Source organism: Talpa occidentalis, unplaced genomic scaffold (genome assembly GCF_014898055.3).
Source record: "Talpa occidentalis isolate TD23 unplaced genomic scaffold, MPIMG_talOcc4v2.1, whole genome shotgun sequence".
NCBI lineage: Eukaryota > Metazoa > Chordata > Mammalia > Eulipotyphla > Talpidae > Talpa > Talpa occidentalis.
Genome location: NW_026555331.1, coordinates 117,349,311 through 117,370,485, shown reverse-complemented (window position 1 = coordinate 117,370,485; position 21,175 = coordinate 117,349,311). Strand labels below are relative to the sequence as shown.

Sequence of the window (21,175 nt, the reverse complement as noted above, 5' to 3'; positions counted from 1 at the left end):
CTACAGTGTACCCACACTATATGAGTTTCTCAACTCACATTTGTATCTTTACTCATGAACTGGAAGCATTTATGGAGTAACCTACTCTGCTTACCTAAATACCACAGATGAGTGACCTTGAGGTCCAAAGCAGACAAAACAGTTGTGTCCTAGCAGTCTCTGAGGGTAGATGAATACTCAAGCAGTGCAAAACCAGCAAGACCAGTAGAGTCATTTAAGGGTGACATTCCATAGCAATTCAGATTCTATAACCTCTTTATTTAAACCACAACTCTAGGACAAAAGAGTGACATTTGGGAGCCAGAAGGGGAATGGTCACAATACATATATTTAAGTCATTGGTTGTTTATTGGAGACCAGTGAGGAAGAAAGACACTTCTTTTTTTTTTAATTAAACAGGATTGATACCACATAAAACTACTTAATGCAGTTAGAAGGTTGGGAGATATTTTTTCCCCCATTTAACCAGAGGCAAATTGCTCTCAAGTTCATTGTCACTGACTCATGATAAGAAGAAAACTGTAATGCTGCTACTAAAGTGTCAGGGCTAACATGAAGTGGGTAAGTCAAATTTCTTAATTATTCAAACCTTAAGTGTCAAGATTCTAAAGGCAAGTTTTACTCTATCCCCAACAAGTGGTTATTTCTTTTATGGAAGCAGATAACCAGCTGTCACAAAGACACATGTAGGACAGTTGGTTTTGATAGCTTGTAATTATTCTGAATGTATATCTCTTATACATTACAGAATACTAATCTTATACTTTTTATTCTGCCTAGATTTTAATGCTTATGATTTTTAGAATATAATCATGAAAACATGTAAAGAAAGCAATTTAAATGATATGCATTTTTTCCAGGAAAATAATTGCTTCTGGAAGTTTTAACATAGATGTGTGTATGTGTGTATCTGTGTGTGTGTGTGTACTCAAAGTATACAAATTAAATATTTTTTTGTTTTCCCCTGTACCCTAACAACTATATTGGTCATAACATTTCCTTATGTTTCTTAGTATCATTTAAATATTGACTCTGTCTTCCTTCTCCTTAGAGTTTGTCAGTTTTTCAAACTGTTCGAGCAAAGGTTAGGTGTGCCAACATTTTTAGCTGGCCTATGAAACTTACGTTTTGATCTGGTCCTGCCCACATGAGAACTATCTACATACACAGAGGCGTTCTCTCTTTAATCTCTCTTTTACACACATTTCCTACCATGGTTTCTCTTAAAGATCTGGGTAAGTTTATTTCATATGTATATATGTTTGTCTGTGTGTGTGTGTGTCTGTGTGTGTGTATTTGTGGGAAGTTACTTTGAAACTATAATTTTTTGTGCTTCATCAGAACTTTCAATTGATTCACTTACTTTTAAAAAAGTTTAGCTGAGGTCATATTGGGGTACCCCCTTCAGGTATTACCATCATAGAGCACTCACCACCCACTCACCATTTCATTACCATAGACCATTGTGCTTCCTTGCCTCTTTGTTCCAACCCTTCTCTGACCCTTTGGCTTTTCAATTTTGTAATCAGTTATAAAGGGTTAGATTTTTAGCTTGTCTTTGATTATTAACTTAGTTACTTTATATTCCAAAGCGCAGTATGTTTGCTTTCAACCTGTGTTTTGATTCATTAGACCACATGGTTTAAGTCCAGCTTTAATTGCCTTCATTATCTCCATATTATCTTTAACAGCGCCCTTGAAATTTTCTTTCAAAGGTTATATTAGAAATCTCTCTTATGGTCTCTCCAGCTTTGATTGTATTATATCATATTGTTTGTTCTCTGTTTTTAATTCTTTTTTTTAGTGATGCACATGTATATTCTTATCCCTACATGTGAAATGCCCCCTTACCATATAATTCAGGGAGAACATGCTTTTGGTTCGGTACTTCTATAAATGAGCAAGGCAGCAATTGAAAATTAAGTGGATATATGGATGTGTGTGCGTGTAGTCTAATGGTTAGTTACTTCTTGAAAGATAAAAGCAACAAAACAAAATCTCCTTATGATTTTACTCTGGTAATGTTTTAAGATAGTTTATATGTTTTAGAATTCTCAAAATAATTCTCTTAATTGCACTGTTCATTGCTTGTTTGCTGTGTTTAGATACCATTTTCCTGTCAATGAATATCAAGTTATTCAAAAGAGTTAATTCTTCCGGAAAAGAACATAGGCCTTTCAGTCAGTCTATCCAGATTTAAACCCTTGTTTTGTCCTATGTTAGTTGTGTCACCTCCATTGTCTTAAAAAGCTTATAAGGTGTTATAAGTCAACAGGGTGATATCTTGTGAAATACTTAGTTCAACACCAGCCAGGTAGTAAGTCCTATGTTACCGCTGTCATATGATCATCATAATTTGTGTTTTTGCTTGCATCTACAATTAGTATTGCCATGTGTCTTCTAATGAAATTCTTGTCATTTGCTGAGCTATAAAAATAAGTGAATCACTTAAAAATCACCTGCTACATAGAAGTTACATATACATTTACATGGTTAAATTTAAATCTATCTGAGCTGATTTTCAATATGAGGGTATAAGTGGACTCTGTAGTTTTCCTGTGTGACAGAAAGGAAATCAAAAGTATGATCACTATGTCTTGCCCAGTTTGCAAAGCCTATCTTTGTCAGTAATGCTGTGCTTACAACTTGGGCCATGTGATCCCATTTTAGAATTTTTTTTTCTTTGCAATTTGATTTTTTTTTTCTTATAATGCATCTGTCATCTGCTTCTCAAGTGTTGCAATATGTAAGTTACTCAACTTATTTTAATCTTCCTCTTTTATTTCACATGTTAAATTCCATGAATCAGCTTATCTCAAACCAGTTACAAAGACTTTGTAAATACCACAAAAATGTAAAAGAAAGTTTATTATTTATATTCTTGTAGTAGATAAAGCTTTTCAAAGTATGACAGAGTACTTCAAAGGAAATGACTATGAAAATTAATGGCATAAAAAGTGAAAATCTCTGTCATTTAAAAACACAATACAAATTGTTTAAAAGTCAACTATAAAAAAAAATTGCCAAATGCCAGAAGATTGACTGATTCCTCTAAGTAAAAGACAAATCCATAGGTAAAGGATGAACAAGATATTACTACAAATGATTGAAAATATAAATGACTAATAATAAAACAGGTTAAACTTCACATGGCTACTCCTAAAAAGTATTTACTAAGTTCAATATAAACTCCTGTGAGTGCTATATAGAGACAGGGCACCAAAAAAAAAAAAAAAGGTACAAATTTTTGACCTAGAAATTCCATTTTGTGCTGTTGACTGGTATCCCAGCACAGGTAAATAAAACTATAGGGTACTTGAATTTTTAGCATTGTCTTTATACCAGAGAACAAGAGACAATAAAAATGTCAACTAAATAGGGGGACTGGTCATTTAAAAGATAATATGTAATTTACTGTGAAGTATTTTTCGATAATAGAAAAAAACTTAACACTCTCTATGCATGGTATGAGAATATCTCCAAGGCATATACAAAAAGGATGCTGTAGTCCATGTGTGATCCCGTGTACATACATACATAAGTTTAAATTTCATAAAATTACTGGGGAGGTACACATACCTAACAGTGATTGCTGCCAAAAAATGGAATTGTGGTTAAAGGAGATTTTTTACTTTATACCCTCCTATAATTTTCAGTATTTCTCCTTTATTCATTTTATTTTAACAACTTCTCCCAAATAAAAATTTGTTCAACAGCCACGGACCACCATAGCAATTATCTAGCAAACATACTATATGCTAGGCTCTATACAAAGTTTTTCCTATTACTACTCTCATCTTCACAATAATTCTGTGAGGGAGATATTTTCACTGTGACTTATAAATTAAAGTTTTTAGCAACAAGTCTTAAAAGTCGTGAATTCCAAAATCAAACTCACAGCCATTCACTCTCATAAGATATTCTTTATCCCAGTCAAACAATTGCATATTTGAGATATGAACAACAGCATAATAGCCTCAGATTCCTGGTCATTCTCAATATATTCAATATTATTTTCATTATAATATCCATTGTGTGTATCCATTCAACTCATAAGCAGCTATGAGTCTGGACTGTATTGTGGGGATTGAAGGTGAACTAAATGCCTGTCCTTATAGAACCAGCATTCTAGCAGGACAAAGATACAAGTCAAATGTATGTCTGACAGTACTATGAAACCAGTGGAAAATAAAGAAGAGAGAAGGGGACAGTAGCCTAAGGGAAAAGAAGCACATTTAAGTTGCTTGGTAATCATCATGTCTGGTAGGTGTTGCATCCAACTTACCTCATTTAGTACTTGTTATCTGTTTTCAGTTTTTTCCATTGTTTGATTAAGAAAATACAAGTTATTTAACTCCTAATTCCAGAAAATATAAGTAGTGCCTGGTGACATCAGGTTTTACTTGTGTCTAATTCCAAACCCGGGTCTCCCTAGTGGCGCAGGCACTTGAGCGCAGTGCTGCAAAGCTGTCTGCAGCCTCTACAGCGGGTTCGATCCTGCCGGCTGCAGATACCCACATGGTGCAGCAGACCTCTCCTGTCTTGCCCTCTCCTGTCTTGCTTCCCTCAGCAGTGTATTTCGGTCAGTCTGCCTGTTTTGCTCCCTCTCTGTCTCTGGTGAATCTTCTCACCGCCCCCGCCCCCCACCTTTGGCCTGTACCATGGTTCTTATATGCACAAATAACTAAATCTTAAAAAAAAAATTCCAAACCTTCTGTCTCTGTCTCTGTCTCTGTCTCTCACACACACACCCACACCACACACGTAAAGTTCCCAAAGAACTGTGCTTGTGATGACTTTAGTACATTGGAAATTTTATCCTCATTCTACTAGTACTATAGTGGATTTACATAAAGCAAGATATACCCTCTTATGAAACACATCCCTTCAAAACATTTTGTGGTACCTAATCTTTTGAAAATGAAAACCTATTCTTTACTCTGAAATGGGTGCAGCATTTCTGTCTTTTTTTGAAGGTGTATATTGTGCTCAAAATCAAAATGTACTTGGTTGTAGATTTTATTCAGCTGTGTGCTTTCTGAGTCTAGTGTGCTAAGGAACTCTTGTCTATGGGTCTGAACACTTAACAGCTGCCTCTGGGAGTGTAAATTTGATTCTTTGGACTGCTCATGGGAGTGTGTGACATTTTCCTCTCCAGAGACAGTCAGAGGATTTGGATGTCATTAGGCTACTGATTAAATAGTGATCAAGTAAGTTCAGTGTTGACTTAGTTAACAAATTTGCATGTATTTTTTTCTAAAACTATGTCTCTAATAGTGTTCCTATTTTCACTATAGGTTACTCTTTCATATTTTAACTATGTTCTTTAGAAATAGGTGCCTTCTAAACTCATGTGTTGTTGAGCTATTTCTGAAAGGTCATATCGGTGCATGTATTTGTGTGTTGTGAAGAAAATGTAGCAAAACAGATAGAATAGATATTCTTAAAACATTTAGAACTTAGCTTTTCTATATCTTTCTAATGATACTGTAATGATAAAATGTCAGTTATGAGGGAATCATTCTCTAAGTTACTTGAAATCTCTCCAAGTTATTTTTACCATGAAAAGAATAAATCACAAGGAATAATTGCCAAAGGCATTTCTATTTTATCCTAAATAAATGGTCTAAGGTTTTGGGGGAACAAAAAACACCCTCCAAATATACCTAAACTGCTATAACTTACTTAAATATGTCAGTAAAATACTCTGGAAAAGAAATAATGCTCTTGAGACAAAAGAGGAGTGTTTTGGGTTCCTTTCCAGTTGTATTGCCCTGCTAACAAATTAAAGAATTCATATATGCCCAGAAGGAACAGTGTAATGATAAAGACCGGATTAAATATGATCTAATGAACTAAATATATCGCTGCCTGTTATAGTTAGGTTGCTTTATTTCAAGGTTAACTTGGAGACATTTATCCAGCTGGCCAGCTTGAGAGATGACAGTTTAACCTTCTAAAGATTTGATTTTTGTCTGTATGATTTGGTGAATTTCTTATAAGAATGGAGTCTTAATATTTCCCCCAGAGAGTAAGGTCTTATTTTGATTAGATTTAAAATGACTTTAAAGTAACTTATGTATACACATTTTTCATATTAAATTTATCTTTTGAACTTCTATGTTCATAAAACTTCTGTAAAGCTAACAGAATATGATAAACAGTTAAGAACTTCCAGTTAGAACAATAGGCCATTTCCTTTTTGTAAGTCTGTTTGTCATCCCTGTTGATTGACAGTCTCAATTGTTTTCAATGTATTAGTCTTAAAGCACTTTATATTAATGCTTTATAGAAAAGTACATTTTATTTAACCTTTCTGAAATGAGTTCGAAAGCTAATTTTTGACAAGAACTGATTATTCTCAATTTATACTTTACACCCCTAGACTCCATCATCTTGAATAATGATTGTGTAGTAAACCAGAATATATTAGAGGCAGCTCAGCAAGTTAGTTCCTTTTGTCTTGCTGGCCTCTGACTTACTTGGATGGGAAAATGGCCAACACAAAGTACTGCTGAGTATCTCAGATATAGGTGATGGGTCCTCAGCAGATATAAAAATAGACCCCTGTGAGCCCTATCAGCAGTGTGACGTGTGTGTTTCTTTTCCTCTTTTTTTTTTTTAATTCCTTTGGCAAAAAAACACTCACTGGGATCTGACGTACTTTTTTTTTTTTTAAAAAAGCATATTTAAACACACACTTCATGTAATAAGGATTTCAGTGTAGGGGTTTTGTGCAGAATACCATTTGTTCCTACTATAAATTGTCTGTTGAAATGTTGGAGCATTTGATTAAAAAGGCTAAGAAGGATTTTTCAAAGGTAAGTCATGATTTTGTTTTTTAATAAAAGGATTAGGAGATTTTCTAACAAACACTTAAGAACTTATGTGACAGCAAAAAACCAAGCTATTTTCTTAAAATCACTTGCTTTATTTAAAAATTAAGTTTGTATTATTTTCCAAGTTATCACCCTCCCTACATTTTATTTTAAATTAAAATCTTCTTCAAAGGCCAATGATATTTCACTTTTTGATGTTTATAGCCTTTTTTATCTATAAACATTTCTTTGTTAATTTTAAACAATTTACAATCCAATTTAGATTAACTTTCCTTGTATGCTTAGGCTATTTATGCATGATTTTTTAATTTAAATTTATGAATGAAGATAAATGAAAACCAATATAATATGAGTTGTATATGACTTGCTACTCATGTCAACATGCAATTGTTAACTGCTTATTACTTTAGAGTCATTAATTTTCTAAATGAGTTGCACAATTATCGGTGAAAGTAACTTTACATGTTTAATACTGTGTCTATTTTGGTTGTGTTCTTATTAAGCATGTTTTAAAATGAACAAAGATAATTGTTATTGGAAGTAGTCAATTATAGTAATTGCAAATAATAATCCTAAATTTAATTAACTAGTGTAATTTATATTAAACTTTGATAGCAGGATAAAAATAAGCTAAAATTAATGTTTTGGGCCACTTTAAAAGCTCATTATAAGTATCATCATGTTATTTTCCTTAATTATACCAAGTTAAAATCATTCTGGAAAAGTTCCAATTTAGTTATAGTAAGTGAATTCATATATAACTGTAAATGGCATAAATTTTCTAGACAAATCTCAGTTTTTAGAATTATCAACACTGAAATGTTTTCAATATTAGCTTTTTTCCCATTTTTTTTTAATGTGGGTTTAAGTTAGCAATATGTTTTGAACTTAAAGGAAACATTGTTTTTAATACTGATTCACAAAGTAACCAAAATGAAGTTTTAAAAAAAAAGAAAAACTTTATTATATAGTGAGTACACTGCCCATGGGATTTTAAGAACATATGGAAAATTATTTTCAGCTACCATTATTATCCAGAATTTTAACCATTGCAAAACTTATAGTTCCTGTCATTATTATCCAGAACAATAAACACACAATCATCAGAAAACAGGTTTGTCTGGGAGGGAAATCATCAGTACAATTGAATGGTACTTAAACACTGTACCAAAAATTTTGGAATTTATCTCAAGAACTACAGCTGCCATCTTTATTTTTTTAATGAACATTTTTGGCCATGAATTCACACATTTGAATCTTGGGAATTATTTTCTGATTTAATGACAATTTGTTTTAATATGCATCTTGAATTATAGATGAAGTTATAGATGACTGTATCAAGTTAGTGTTCTAATAACTTTCCATTGGTTGGCTTGCTATTCTAATTTCCTGTATATAACAAGAATAAATGATCTTAATAGATTTTATTGTAATATTTTATAAGTAATCATTGCTATTTAGCTAAACAATCATTCCTATTTATCTGATAACATTGTAAAATAACTAACATTTGCTGTGATGCAAATCTTTATACATATTTTCATTTCACTTTATTTGTTTCAACCTTATTTGATGTATGATGTGCACATTTTATAGAAAACTGAACCATTGAGGAACTATAAGAAGACCCACAATTGAACCTAAACTGACAAACTTCAAAGCCCAGAATTTTAATCATTGCAAATCTTATAGTGTCTTATGTCAATAGTAGAATTTGGAGAGGAAATATAATGGTATTTCTATTTGGGATTCAAAGATGAAGACTAGCTCTAGAGATTTTACTTAAACTGATGACTTTAAGAGTCACATGAAAAATAGTTATCACTCTCTCATAAGCCTCTAATGATAGCCTTGTTTCTAGAAGTATTCTTAATATGTGAGTCTAGTGTACTCATTTTAAGACTTCTATTCAAGTTTTCAATTGTAATATCTAACAAGTATAATTTAGTGAACTGTATTGTTTTATGTTATGTCTGTGATAATTTTTATATGCTTTTATCAATGATTGTAGTGCCTCAATCAGAAAGGCATTAGAGATCTCTTAATGTGTCACTTAAAATTTTCTTCGGAATCCTTGGTTTCTGTGGTGAAACCAACTCAGAGCACAAGTGAGTTGTGTTTGGAAGAGGAAGAGTCATAGTTCCTTCACTCTTTTACAAATAGCTGTTCTTTTAACTGACTTTATATGGTGTGTACTGATTTAATGGCCTTCCCAGTTCAACTAATTTGGATTTGAGCCTGCATTTACTCACGTTCAGGGAATATTGGTTTTGGGAACTCACATAGATGGGATATAAAAGTAAAGGTTTGGAAAGTTACTTATTTTTCAAGTTAATTTCTTATCATTCATTCATTAACTATTGAATTAATAATCCCCCTAAATTTAAAAAAATGGGCTTTGGGGGCAGATGTTAGATAAGGAAGACATACAAAAATGAGTGTGTGAAGAAGGGGTATAAGTTCTGATTTTCTATTCTAAGAAAAAGTAAAAATATTTATGGACAGAAAATTTTAGATACTAATTTATGGGTAGGAAAATGTAAGCGAGGTCCTAGTGTTCATCTGTGGCACAGGCATTCTTATAATCTGAAACATTTTTAGTTCAGATCCCAAGAAATTTTCCCTGTGGGCCATCCTTTTTCTGCATGTACTTTCCCAGGGAACACAGCTTTATGCACACATGGGAATAACTACTAATTCTCTAGGAATTTGCTCTGATGTCCTGATTTACTTATTGGTGGATTTCTTAGAATTCAGTCAATTGCAGGCTTTGCAAAATGCTGAGTCCCTCAATTTCTACCAGATATGCAACATTGATAGAAGGTTCATCCTAGAAATACTCCATCCACCTTACAGCAGGAAAAAAAGCAAACCATCCCCAGGGAGGTAGTTTTCTGCCCACCTGTAGCTATGAAGGTGTCTCCTTCCTTTCTCTTTTCCTTAATAAACTTACCATGTGTTGATGGGAAGAAAAAAAAATAGTCCCATGAAATAAACTACTGATGTGACAAAGGTAATTGGATTTATAATCTATAAACTGATAGGATACAGAGGGTCTCCCTCAAGAATTAAAGTATCACTGGTGCTTTGTGGTAGGAATGGTATAATATACATTTGAAGAGGTGTGAACTCATGCCCCTAAATCATGTAGGGAAGGCACATAATTAGTGATATTTTGAAACATGCCTTCTTTTTCTCTTCCTTTTCACAAGACTCAATAATTAGGTTGTGGTTTTTGTTTTTTTTTGTTGTTTTTTTCCCAGCACCTGTAATAATTTTTTTTACTTTTCAAAGTTAGGTACTTTTACATGCTCTGAAGAGCTAAGCTTGAGAAGAGAAAAAGTGTAGTTATGTAACCTGATCCTTACTATTATGGACTCGGTGCTTATCTTGCATAATGTGTTTTACTGTCCTATGCCTCAGATGAATAAAACTAATGCAATTTTGTAAAAGACAGCCTAATTTAAAGTTTAATTATAATAGCAATCCTTAATTACTCATGGTATAAAAAACACTTCAGGATAATACATGAACCCAAGAATGTCAACTCTCTTGCTTATTCCTAGGAGAAAAACAAACAAAAAACCAAAAACTTACATTAATGGAACAAAAGTGAATCAATCAGTTGAATTTTTAGAGTAAACAATCTCTGTCTCTTACTGACATGTGTATGTTTTCTCTTAAATATTAATACATGAAGTAGTTAATGTTAGGTATTTATAAATCATCCAACCCAGTGTTTTACTCACCACTTCTATTTTCTGATGAACTTGACTCAATAGCAGCGGGATATGGGTTCTCTCTCACTTAACTTTTAAGTTCAAAGCCCAAGTCTGTCCATTATTTGACATATATGGACTTAGGGTACATAGAAGTCTTAATAGTGAATTTTCAGTTTGAGAGACCTGGAGAATACATAATGCCTCTCAGTTCTCTAGTGAACCTTCTTGGAATTCTTATAGGAACTCTCCCTGGAGTGTATGGGGGCTACTGGAAAAAATTAGATTTGTGACTAAGATAAACCATACAATCTGGAAGGAGGCAAATATAGGAAATATAATTTTATTGCTGCTGAAATAGATACAACATTGACAGATGTAACTTGTAAATCATTTTACAATCTAAGTGATATTGAGTATTTTTTGGATAAGACAATCTTTAAGTTGTACTTTTAAAAATAGATTCATGATAAACAACAATGGAATTTGATGCTGGGGGTTCCATGTACCATTTTTTCAATGGGTTTTCAAAGCCATTGGTTTCCATGGAGGTTCTCCTAGGGCTTCCTTAAGATGGAAAAGCATAGTGATAAGTGGGCATGGAAATATCAAGGTAGGATTCAGATTCTCTGGGCTCATTATAGTTGTAATTGTTATTTTTTTTAAAGATTTATTTGTTTATATAAGAACTAGGGTATAGTCAGAGGCACAGGAGGGTGAGGGAATTCACCAGAGACAGAGTGGGGAGCAGAACAGGCAGACAGACCAAAAGCACTGATGAGGGGAACAGCAGGTGAGGCAGGAGAGATCTACTGCACCACATGGGATTCTCCCAGGCCTGCCAGGAATCGAACCCTCGCCTGAGAGGCTGTGGGCAGCTTCATAGTGTGGCGCTCATGCCATGGGGAGACCCACTGCATCACCGGGGAGACTCTATTCTTATTGGTCTCTCATGTAAGAATCTAAGTGAAGAACCTGTTCAGCTATTTAAAATAAAAACCATGGACCTCCTCTTTGCATCTTATTTTACATATGAGGAAATTGAAGTGTAGAGACATAAACTGAATTAATCTTGGTCACCTAGCAAGAGAGCTGTGAGTTTAATCTTTAGCCTACTAGTATCAATTACACCGGGTTGGATTCCTGGTTTTGATTGCTACATTAGATATATACAACTTGCAAATGAGAGCTGGTATGATTCTATGAAACGGGCATTCAGTTTAATTTTATTTTATAAGCTACCCTGAATATGTTTATTTGTTCAGAGTAAACAGAACCCCAGGATATTTTCTACTTGACAATTTCTATGATGTCTTAACTATTTTGTTTCAAGAAAACTTTAAAGCACCGAACAATTATATTTCACAAAAGAAAATTCTTTTAAGATTTATATAAGAACCAGGGTACAGGCCAGATGTGAGGGAGGGTGAGAGGATTCACCAGAGACAGAGTGGGGAACAGAATAGGCAGACTGACTGAAATACACTGCTGAGGGGAGCAGCGGGCGAGACAGGAGAGGTCTACTTGCCATGTGGGAATTTCCCTGGCCAGCTGGGATTGAGCCTGCACTGCAGAGGCCGTGGACAGCTTCACAGTGCAGTGCTCAACCACCTGAGCCACTGGGGAGGCCCACAAAAGAAAATTCTTAATGTCCAATCTTATTTGCAGCTTAAGTGTTGTGTTTCATTGCACAGAAAATGCTAGCCAGAGCATAGGAAGTGGCATATTAATTTATAGGGCAAGGAAGGTTACTCTTCACACTCCACCCCCAAACAATTAATCAAATTCAACCCCACTTGCTGGGGTTGAATAAAATCCACAGGAAAAGTAAATCACTTGTTCAGGCACATGCTGTTTTTTATGTTGGAAAAAAAAAAGAAAACAGAGCATGTAACACCAGTGACTAATAAAGCTTCTTAGCTAGGACTTCAATGTGAGTGCATTTGTTGCACCCTAATTTACAGTGGATGTGTCCTGGGTATGAGCATTGGTGGATGGAAAACATAAACAAGAAAGGGTAAAAAAAAAAAATTGGTTATGGAAAAATTTTATAACTATTTTTTCCCATTTGGGGGAAAACTCTTGTTTTCCATATATCATTGTCATTACTTTCTTAGTTTGTAAGTAATATTTTTGAAAAACTAAATGGTTCCTCAACTGGAAATAAGTAGTAATAAAACCCTGAGTAGTACTTATGGTAGAACAAAATTGGTGGGGATATCTGAGACCATAACAAATACAATTTTTAGTATTATAGATACAACATGAACAAAAAACAAACTTTTTGTCTGGAATCTCCTCCATTCTTTCAGTATTTGTTTTCCTTAGCATCATAAAGAAGGGAATATTTGTTTATAGCTACAAAACACATTCTGACTATATGTCAATGTCAATCCAAACCTATTTTTTTTAAATGCTGTTATACCCAATAAAACCCAAACAGGTTTTCAACTATGAGAAGTAATATATTCTTATTTTATCACAACAGGATAAAATGATTCTACAAATCATGTTCTCCTATCTTTATGAAATGACCACATGCTATATAGAGATACCAAAACCAAAATTGACTAGTTGAAATACTTAGTAGCCAAACCAGTTGATTTTAACTGAATTGGCATGACTCAGTTGCCCAGGACAAAATGTAAAATATTGCAATATTGTACATGTAAAAAAAATTTAAATCTTTGTGACTAGCAAGAGAACAATACCCATCATTAAAACTACATATCTTCATTATATATTTTCATCAAATCCTATTTACCTTTCATCTACCCAAAATCAGTTACTAGCAATGACATTAAAAATATTGTTTTATTTTTTGAAACTTTTATAAGACAAACAATTCAAGCGTGAACTCAGTATTCATGAACATTTTCTTCTACTAGTGATGATAATTATAGTGATATTGGATAGTGTTCTGGTATTGATTTTCTGACCTATTTTTCCAATTTACCCCATACTTTATTGTCTTAACAGGTAGTTTACAAATGATTAGAAGAATTGATTCTCTCTGACTCTAATCAAATTATTTCCTGTGACACAGATATCTGCTGTTTACTTGTGAATAAGGTATGGTTAAGATAACACCCGTTACCTTACTTTTTTTTTTAAAAAAAAGATTTATTTATTTATGCACACAAGAACTGGGGCACAGGCCAGAGGTGCAGGAGGTTGAGAGGATTCATCAGAGACCGAGTGGGGAGCAGAACAGGCAGACTGACTAGAAATACACTGCTGAGGGGAGCAGCGGGCGAGACAGATGATTCAGCTGACCTCACCCGTTACCTTACTTGCTCAGCATTTAGATGGAGACATCAGACCACCCGCATTCAGTTTGCGCAGCTCCAGGAAGAGTGTGGATACTGCTGGGTGGAGACTTCATAGAAACATGAGGATGTAACTAAGTGTTCTAGGCTGAGGGAGGGTGAATCAGGGTAGAGCATAGTAAGCATATGGATCTTAAATAAGATTTCAACATTAATTTTCTATAGGAAAAACATTGAAAACTATTTTAAAATGTTCCATATGATAATACTTATTATTTCTACTTCTGGTAAGTAATTAAAAGCAAGAAAGGGCCCTAGAAAATCCATTTTGTAAAACAAAAACAGTTCATTTATAACTGACAACATGATCTGTCTCAACTACGTGTTTTCTTTGTACTTTGATCTTTTCCTACTGATATTTAAGTTGCTGTTTTATGGTCTTTCCTAATGATAAAAGCAGACTTCTTAGAAATCACCTGAGCCAGACCTGGGAGTCTGAAAGAAGTAGGCACTGGAGGAAGAAAAATGGGCTGTGATAGAAACTGTGGACTTATTGCCGGTGCTGTCATTGGTGCCATTCTGGCTGTGTTTGGAGGTATTCTGATGCCAGTTGGAGACATGCTTATTGAGAAGACGATTAAAAAGGTACACATAGTTATTCTATTTCATTCTATATTCTGTCCCTTTTTGCTTTGAGTACCTTGTTTGTATTTCATGGTAACTAGTTATTTTGTGTCTTCAAAATGAAGGAATTCTATGTTAGAGAAATATTGCAAATATAATGTTTAACATGACCGAATTGCTATAAATAAATAAATTTAACAACTATAAATATCCAAATTCTGATAAAAGCTATTCAGTGGTATACCCATTAGTAGACATAATCTATTTTAATTAGTCTAATGAATATATTTTGCATGAGAAGTATATTTATTAAAGCAGTTGCAATTCAATTAATAAAAAGTAGATTTAGTTGTGTGTGTGTGTGTGTGTATCTTTTCCCAAGGGATTTTTTTTTCTAGTGACTTCATGCTTTCTCTAAATTATAGCTAAAAGTTTCTAACCAGTATTTTTCTCTTATGATTTCTTATTGATTTGTGTGAAGCCATTAGGTTTATGCAATCTTGTTAGATTAAAGTCAATGGCATGAGCTGCTGTGAATGCAGAAACTATCAGTGCACTCTGAAAAAAAGTGAACATTATAAAAGATAATTTATCACATGAGACTAATATGCTTCATAAGTGTGTAGTGAATATTGTATAGCACAGGTAATTTTAAATAAATTTTAATTTTCTTATGACATTAACTATTAGACACCATGAAGGGAAGTAGTCTTTTTTCTACTAGTGAAGAAGTTGTGGTAGTGATTAAGGAGGATAAAGATTTTCAGATGTTTCTTCTTTGTAAGGATGTTTTCATTTCACAGGAGAGAAAACATTAAATGATTAAATAGCAGAAAAAGAAATGCCACATGACTGGTGTAGAGAGTAAACATAAACAAAACAGAGCAGTCTAGTAGTAAATGATAGAATTCTCCCTCTAGAGGGCAATCGGTTTATGTGTTATAGCTAGCATTTATTGAATGCTAATATGTGCTAATACTGTTCAAAGTGCACATTTATTAATCCTTAAAATAACACAAGGATACATATTTTAATTATATTCATTTTGACTTTTAAAGATGCAATTTCATGTCGTTTAACCTAATGTTATTACTATTACTATCCCAATTGACAGATGAAGAAACTGAAGTTTAAATGATTTGCATATGATCAAAATGGTGATTAAACTCATAAATCTAGTTTCATTGTTAATCACTTCACTCTATGCTTTGAGGGAAGATGACACTATACTTGGTTGGGGTAATAGCAATGATCAAGTAAGCATTTGACTAGATAGAAGATGTTACTTCAATTTGAAAGTATATCAGGTCAGTAACAGAATTGAAGTTTCAAGGTCAATGACCCAGGTGGAGACATGCCAGAAGAAAGTCACCAAGTTGAAATCCAGTCACTGGATAGATTATCTACTTAAAGTGAGTCACACTAGTGAAATCAACCAAGTGAGAAGATCTTAAATTATTTTATTATCAGGCTTGTACTTTAAATTTAGCAAAAGACAAAAAAGACAAATCTATAGGTAGCCCAAATTCAATTTAAAATCAAGCTCTTTTAAATTCACTTGGACATAAAATCTTTTGCTCCTTTAAAAAGTATAGGAACTTTCAAGATATTTGTCTCAAGGAATTTTTTTCTTTCTATAGTAGTGTCAGGTTTAAGAAGAAAGTTTTCAATTATTGAATATTTCAATATTTTTCTTTTTCACTCAATCATGAAGTTATGGAAACTATACAACATTGGTGCAAAAAGAATGATTTCTCCATTATCTGCTTAATTATATGGCCCATTTTTTAAAAATTTATATATATATATTTAAGGTTCATTTCTTCAGGGAAAAAAAGGATGGCATCAGGTAGTTGCTAACTCAGCAATTCATTTCAACTATATGTGGTTCAATTTTCTCATTTTTAAAAATCTATCAAGATCAACAGATAAAGTGATTCATGATTTTTTAAAGAAAAACACGATACACTTACAATGTCTTTTGCACACACTTTAGAGTTAGGGAGAGGTTTTGTTCTCCCAAGTATATTCTATTAGAGTTCATTAAGATCTGAGTTAATATAGGTGCCTTGAAAGGTACTTAATAAATTGTCTTGTATTAGCCCTTAATATTCTTTTTTTTTTTTTTTTTATTTTAATTTTCTAGAGGCATGTCTTATTTATCTATTTGTTTGTTTGTTTGGTTTATACATGCACTGGGTACAGTCAGAAGCGCGGGAGGGTGAGAGAATTCACCAGAGCCAGAGTGGGGAGCAGAGCAGGCAGAAGGACCGAAGTACACTGCTGAGGGGAGCAGCGGGCGGCAGGAGAGGTCTGCACGCCATGTGGGACCCTCCTCCGGTGGCCGGGGAGCAGCCGGGGATCGAACCGGCGCCGCAGAGGCCGCGGGCAGCTTCGCAACCCAGCGCTCAACCGCTGCGCCACCTGGGAGGCCCAGCCCTTAATATTCTTACAGTGAGAGTAAGAATGTGTATGTTAATTTTTCCCTCATAAAGTCTCTTGGAATGCATAAATTAATATAGCATTACACTCCTGCATATATTTCAGCCTCAACACCTTCATCAAACACCTTTACATTTAAAAGAACAGCAACAACACTTCAACTATCTATATCTAATTTTGTCTTACTATTGGGCTCGTTTGTGTGGAAATAGTAATTTTAGGGGCAAATAAAAAGTTTTTCAGGGACAATGGGTATAAAAATAAAAATTTTTCATCAATTTAGCAACTCCAGTATACCCAATGACATGGGTTGCAACAGCACAGAATTTTGAAATGAATTTTACTTGCCCTGTTCTCTAAGGAATTCTCTTATTCTCTTGCATTAAGCAATAAGTAAAATATCCTGAAGATATGAAACTTAATTTTACTTCTACCAACTAAGTGTAGAGGGTGACAGGAAAACAAGACAGCAATAGCATGGTATGAAAGAAAACTAGAGTAAGGGTCAGAGAATAGGGCTCTCATGTTCCAGTATGCCTAGGTTACTCTTGGGCCAGACACCTGGTTTCTTGGAGCCTCAGCTCTGCTACAAAATGTGACAATGTTTATACCCTTTTCTGATCCATCATTCTGTGAATAACACTTCCAGGTGAAGGAAGCAAATAGGTCAGTTTGTTCCTATACATTAGGCTCCCTTTCTGTGAAATATTTCTCTTCCTCTTCCTCTAGCACAATAAAGTATGTTGGAGTTTTCCATCCTGGGCATATTTCCCAGTGAGTTGGAAATACTACCTGCTACAAAATCACCATTGTTTGCTATTAGTTGCTATAGCTTCACGGACTTTTGGCATAGAGACTGGGAAGGTAACTGAGAGAGCATCTATGATAATACCCTCCTTTTATACACGTGAAATTGATCCTCAGGGGGTTGGTAAATTTCCACTGGATCCCACAACTCTTAGAGTGAGGGATGATACATATATCTGAAGTGGTATGTATCTGCACCCCTCAGTTATATACACTGTTGCAAATAATCACTGCCTCAATAAAAAATAAAATAAAAAAATTAGTAGCCTAATAATAATGAATTAGACTAGTGTTCTTTTTGGAAACATGTAAATTGGGTTGCAACAAATACATGTAGAGTTAGGAAAGCCATATTGTGCAGAATCTTAAAAAGAGCAGAAATTTGCATTTTTCATCCAGAAGTATTTTTCTTGAAATAATTGTAATCATGCCCTGAAGTGTCCAGCTGGTGAAGAAAAGTAAAAAGCCTCCAATACCACTTGATTTTTGTTTTTCTCTTTTGCCTCATCAATATGTCTCACTGAAGGAAGAAAAGTTAATGTTCAACTAATAAGGCCTTTTTGAAATATTTAATGAAGTTTGCTTAATAAATTCTGCTTTTGCAATATTGCCATAGGGTCACTGTGAAGTTTGTCAATTGCTGACTTTAAAAATCAATGCACATTTCAATTGCTTCTCTGCCTTTTGGCTAAGATTAAGTGTAGAATCAACAGACATTTCTGAAGTATTACACACTGATTATTTTGTAAAAACTTAAGAGGTTGCTATAATTTGTTAAAAAAACATTTCTGTTGAATGTATGTGGCAAAGTTTCCAAGGTTCTCATGAACAAGATACTCGAGCTTGATACCATCACTAGCTAAGTAAAGGTTATAAACTCCCAGTAGTACCCATTAATTACTACAAATATAACTCAGACTTGTTTTCTTTTTAACTAGGAATCTGTTCTTGAAGATGGTACAATTGCTTTTCAAAATTGGGTTAAAGCAGGCTCAGATGTATACAGACAGTTTTGGATCTTTCATGTGCAAAATCCAGATGAAGTGGTGAAGAATGGTAGCAAAATTAAGCTTAAGCAAAGAGGTCCTTACACATACAGGTGAGCACGTCCACACAGATAAGCCTCACTCTTTCCTTGACCATATGTGTGTCCGAAAACTTTTACTTGACAAAAGCCATTGAGTTGACATGTACTTATTTTCTATTCAAAAATAAACATAATAATCTGTGTCTATATAGAATCCTAGTTTAATAATTGTAAGAAATAAAAGATTATTATAATAAATTTAGCAACATCAAATAGCTGCATTACCTTTAAGAAATTTCAGATATTTTATTCCTGTAACATATATTCTTAGCAACTCTGAAATATGCATGCTGAATAGAAAAAATGTCAAGTTTAAAAACCAAAGTATTTTAAAATTCTAAAATGTTATATCAATGGTTCTTAAGATGTGGTTCCTAGACCCAGTGTTAGCATCACCTGAGAGCTGGGCAGAAGTACATCTTCTCAGGCCCCACCCCGGCCAAGTAAGTCAGTGACTTAGTTTGGAGCCCAGCAAGGAGCTTTACAAACCTTTTCGGTGATTCAATTTTGAGAACCATGAAATTAAACTGATATCCCATAACAGCAGTACTTGCTAAATATTTCTATTCCAACTCATTCCCAGATCATTTAGGTGCTTATGTATATCTAATAATTTCATTCTTTTATCTTCCCAAGTACTGGGACTGAATGTGCTGTAATTTTTATCGTGCATTCCCTTATAGCTTAACACACTTTTGAATAGAATCTTAGACAATTAGAACTAGGGAGAAATGATTAGCAGAACTTTTCACTTTGTAAATTAAAACAACTAACTGACACTAGTGGATGTTTAGTTATTGGTCTGTGTTCACACAGCCCCAGGAACTGTTATTATGTGTTAAACAAGTATGTGATTTTCTTTCAAGGATAATTACAACTAGAATACACCGTGATCAATTCTTACCATAAAACTTCGTATTTGTGATTATTTCTTAAAATTCATAGTTTTATAGTTATATGCCTAGGCAGATATTTTATAATTATATAATTTTCTCTTTTCCATCGATTAACTCACCGTCAACATTTACAGTGACAGTAAGTGTAAGGGGAGTGGCCACTGCCTTAGCACATGCTACATAAATTGCCTTGGTGTCTATTCCGGTTTGCAATTTTTGCCATCTTCTGTTTTTATCACGTCTATACTTATTTACAACTTTGTTAAAGAAGATATGGTCTCCATTATTACAAAAAATTCTTACCTTGGAAAATTTTTTTTTCATGGTCTTTTAGTTTTTGTTATTAGCAAAAGCCCATTATCAATATCTTTGTTTCCAAAAATATTGTAGCTATGGTGTGAAAATCTAGATTGCACTTGTGGTTTAATGAGAATCCAAGCATAATTTTTTTTAAATCATAACAAGAGTATGAGTAAAGAGAATAATGACTATAATTTGAGAACTCATTTTCTGTTTTATTATTTGTGGGAAGAGGGTAAGGTTTTTTACCTTTTTAGCTTTAAGAATAGTACTTGGTTACAGAAACAAAAACATTGACTCTAATCCATCTCTGCTAGGTAACAGTTAAGATATATTTTATCCAGAAGCTTATCTAAGAAACATAAGGTGAATGGGGTAAATACACTTGCTTTATGTAGAGAAGCATTGGGGGTAGAGTTGACGTAGAGAAGATGAATTTGAAGCTAAAGTTTATAAACAATTAACTCCTATTTATATGATAATTATAAAGTGATTTCTGATCAGCTAGGGGTCATCTTTTTATGTGCTATCACCAAGAAAAATAACTAATGTCTGCTTTGATGCCTTAACAAGGGGAGACAGCTAGTGACCTTTCAGAAAAAGTTAGTAGTTTGAGAGTCTTCTAGGTATTCAGGTAAAATTGCCTTCATAAATTATACCCTGAATCCATTTGAAATTGTGTTTGGGAGAATGTCCCTCCCCAGACAGGACCACAGGCTGATGCATGTTGAAGTGAGGTTGATGAAACTTTGATCAACAAGAAAAGGACATGGGTCAGAGAATGAAATTGCCTAGATTGAGACATTATATTATCTCTCTGAAGGCTAGATAATTCTTTCAGAATATTCTCACGTCCAACATAAGCTTTTCTGTACTTTGCTTTTACAGCAGAGCAAAACAACAAAAAACCAATCTTGGGACCAAAAATCCTAGGGAAAATGCCTCCCTTTTACTTTATTAATCTACACTTTTGAAAACCTGTATATCCCCTCATTTTGAATTAAAATGAATGACTAAGGTCTCTTTTTAAAAGTACACACATCAGTTTTAAGGCTTTTTCTCTTAGTGAGTGCCATCTGCTGGTAAAATATTTAAGTACAGTTTAAGTAAGCTCTAGAATTTGGGTCACAATTATTTTGCTACATTTTCAATTATTATATATGCATAGATGTTCCTGAAAAATTAAAGTTCT

The 21,175-nt window shown here is 33.8% G+C and overlaps 1 protein-coding gene across 5 annotated transcripts in view; it reads left to right on the top strand.

Moving 5' to 3' along the window:
* The window catches only part of CD36 (CD36 molecule), a 232,862-nt gene that overhangs the window by 193,545 nt on the left and 18,142 nt on the right, over positions 1–21,175 (top strand). For 2 of the 5 annotated variants that reach the window (XM_054692497.1, XM_054692498.1), the window contains 3 exons: positions 13,538–13,630; positions 14,288–14,472; positions 18,639–18,799. In XM_054692497.1, the coding sequence (XP_054548472.1) occupies positions 14,353–14,472; positions 18,639–18,799 (281 nt within the window). In that variant the 5' untranslated portion in view covers positions 13,538–13,630; positions 14,288–14,352. Of the gene's footprint in view, positions 1–1,216; positions 1,236–6,673; positions 6,822–13,537; positions 13,631–14,284; positions 14,473–18,638; positions 18,800–21,175 lie in introns of those variants that run through there. The other 3 variants (XM_037510891.2, XM_037510882.2, XM_037510900.2) reach the window with 3 other exon arrangements.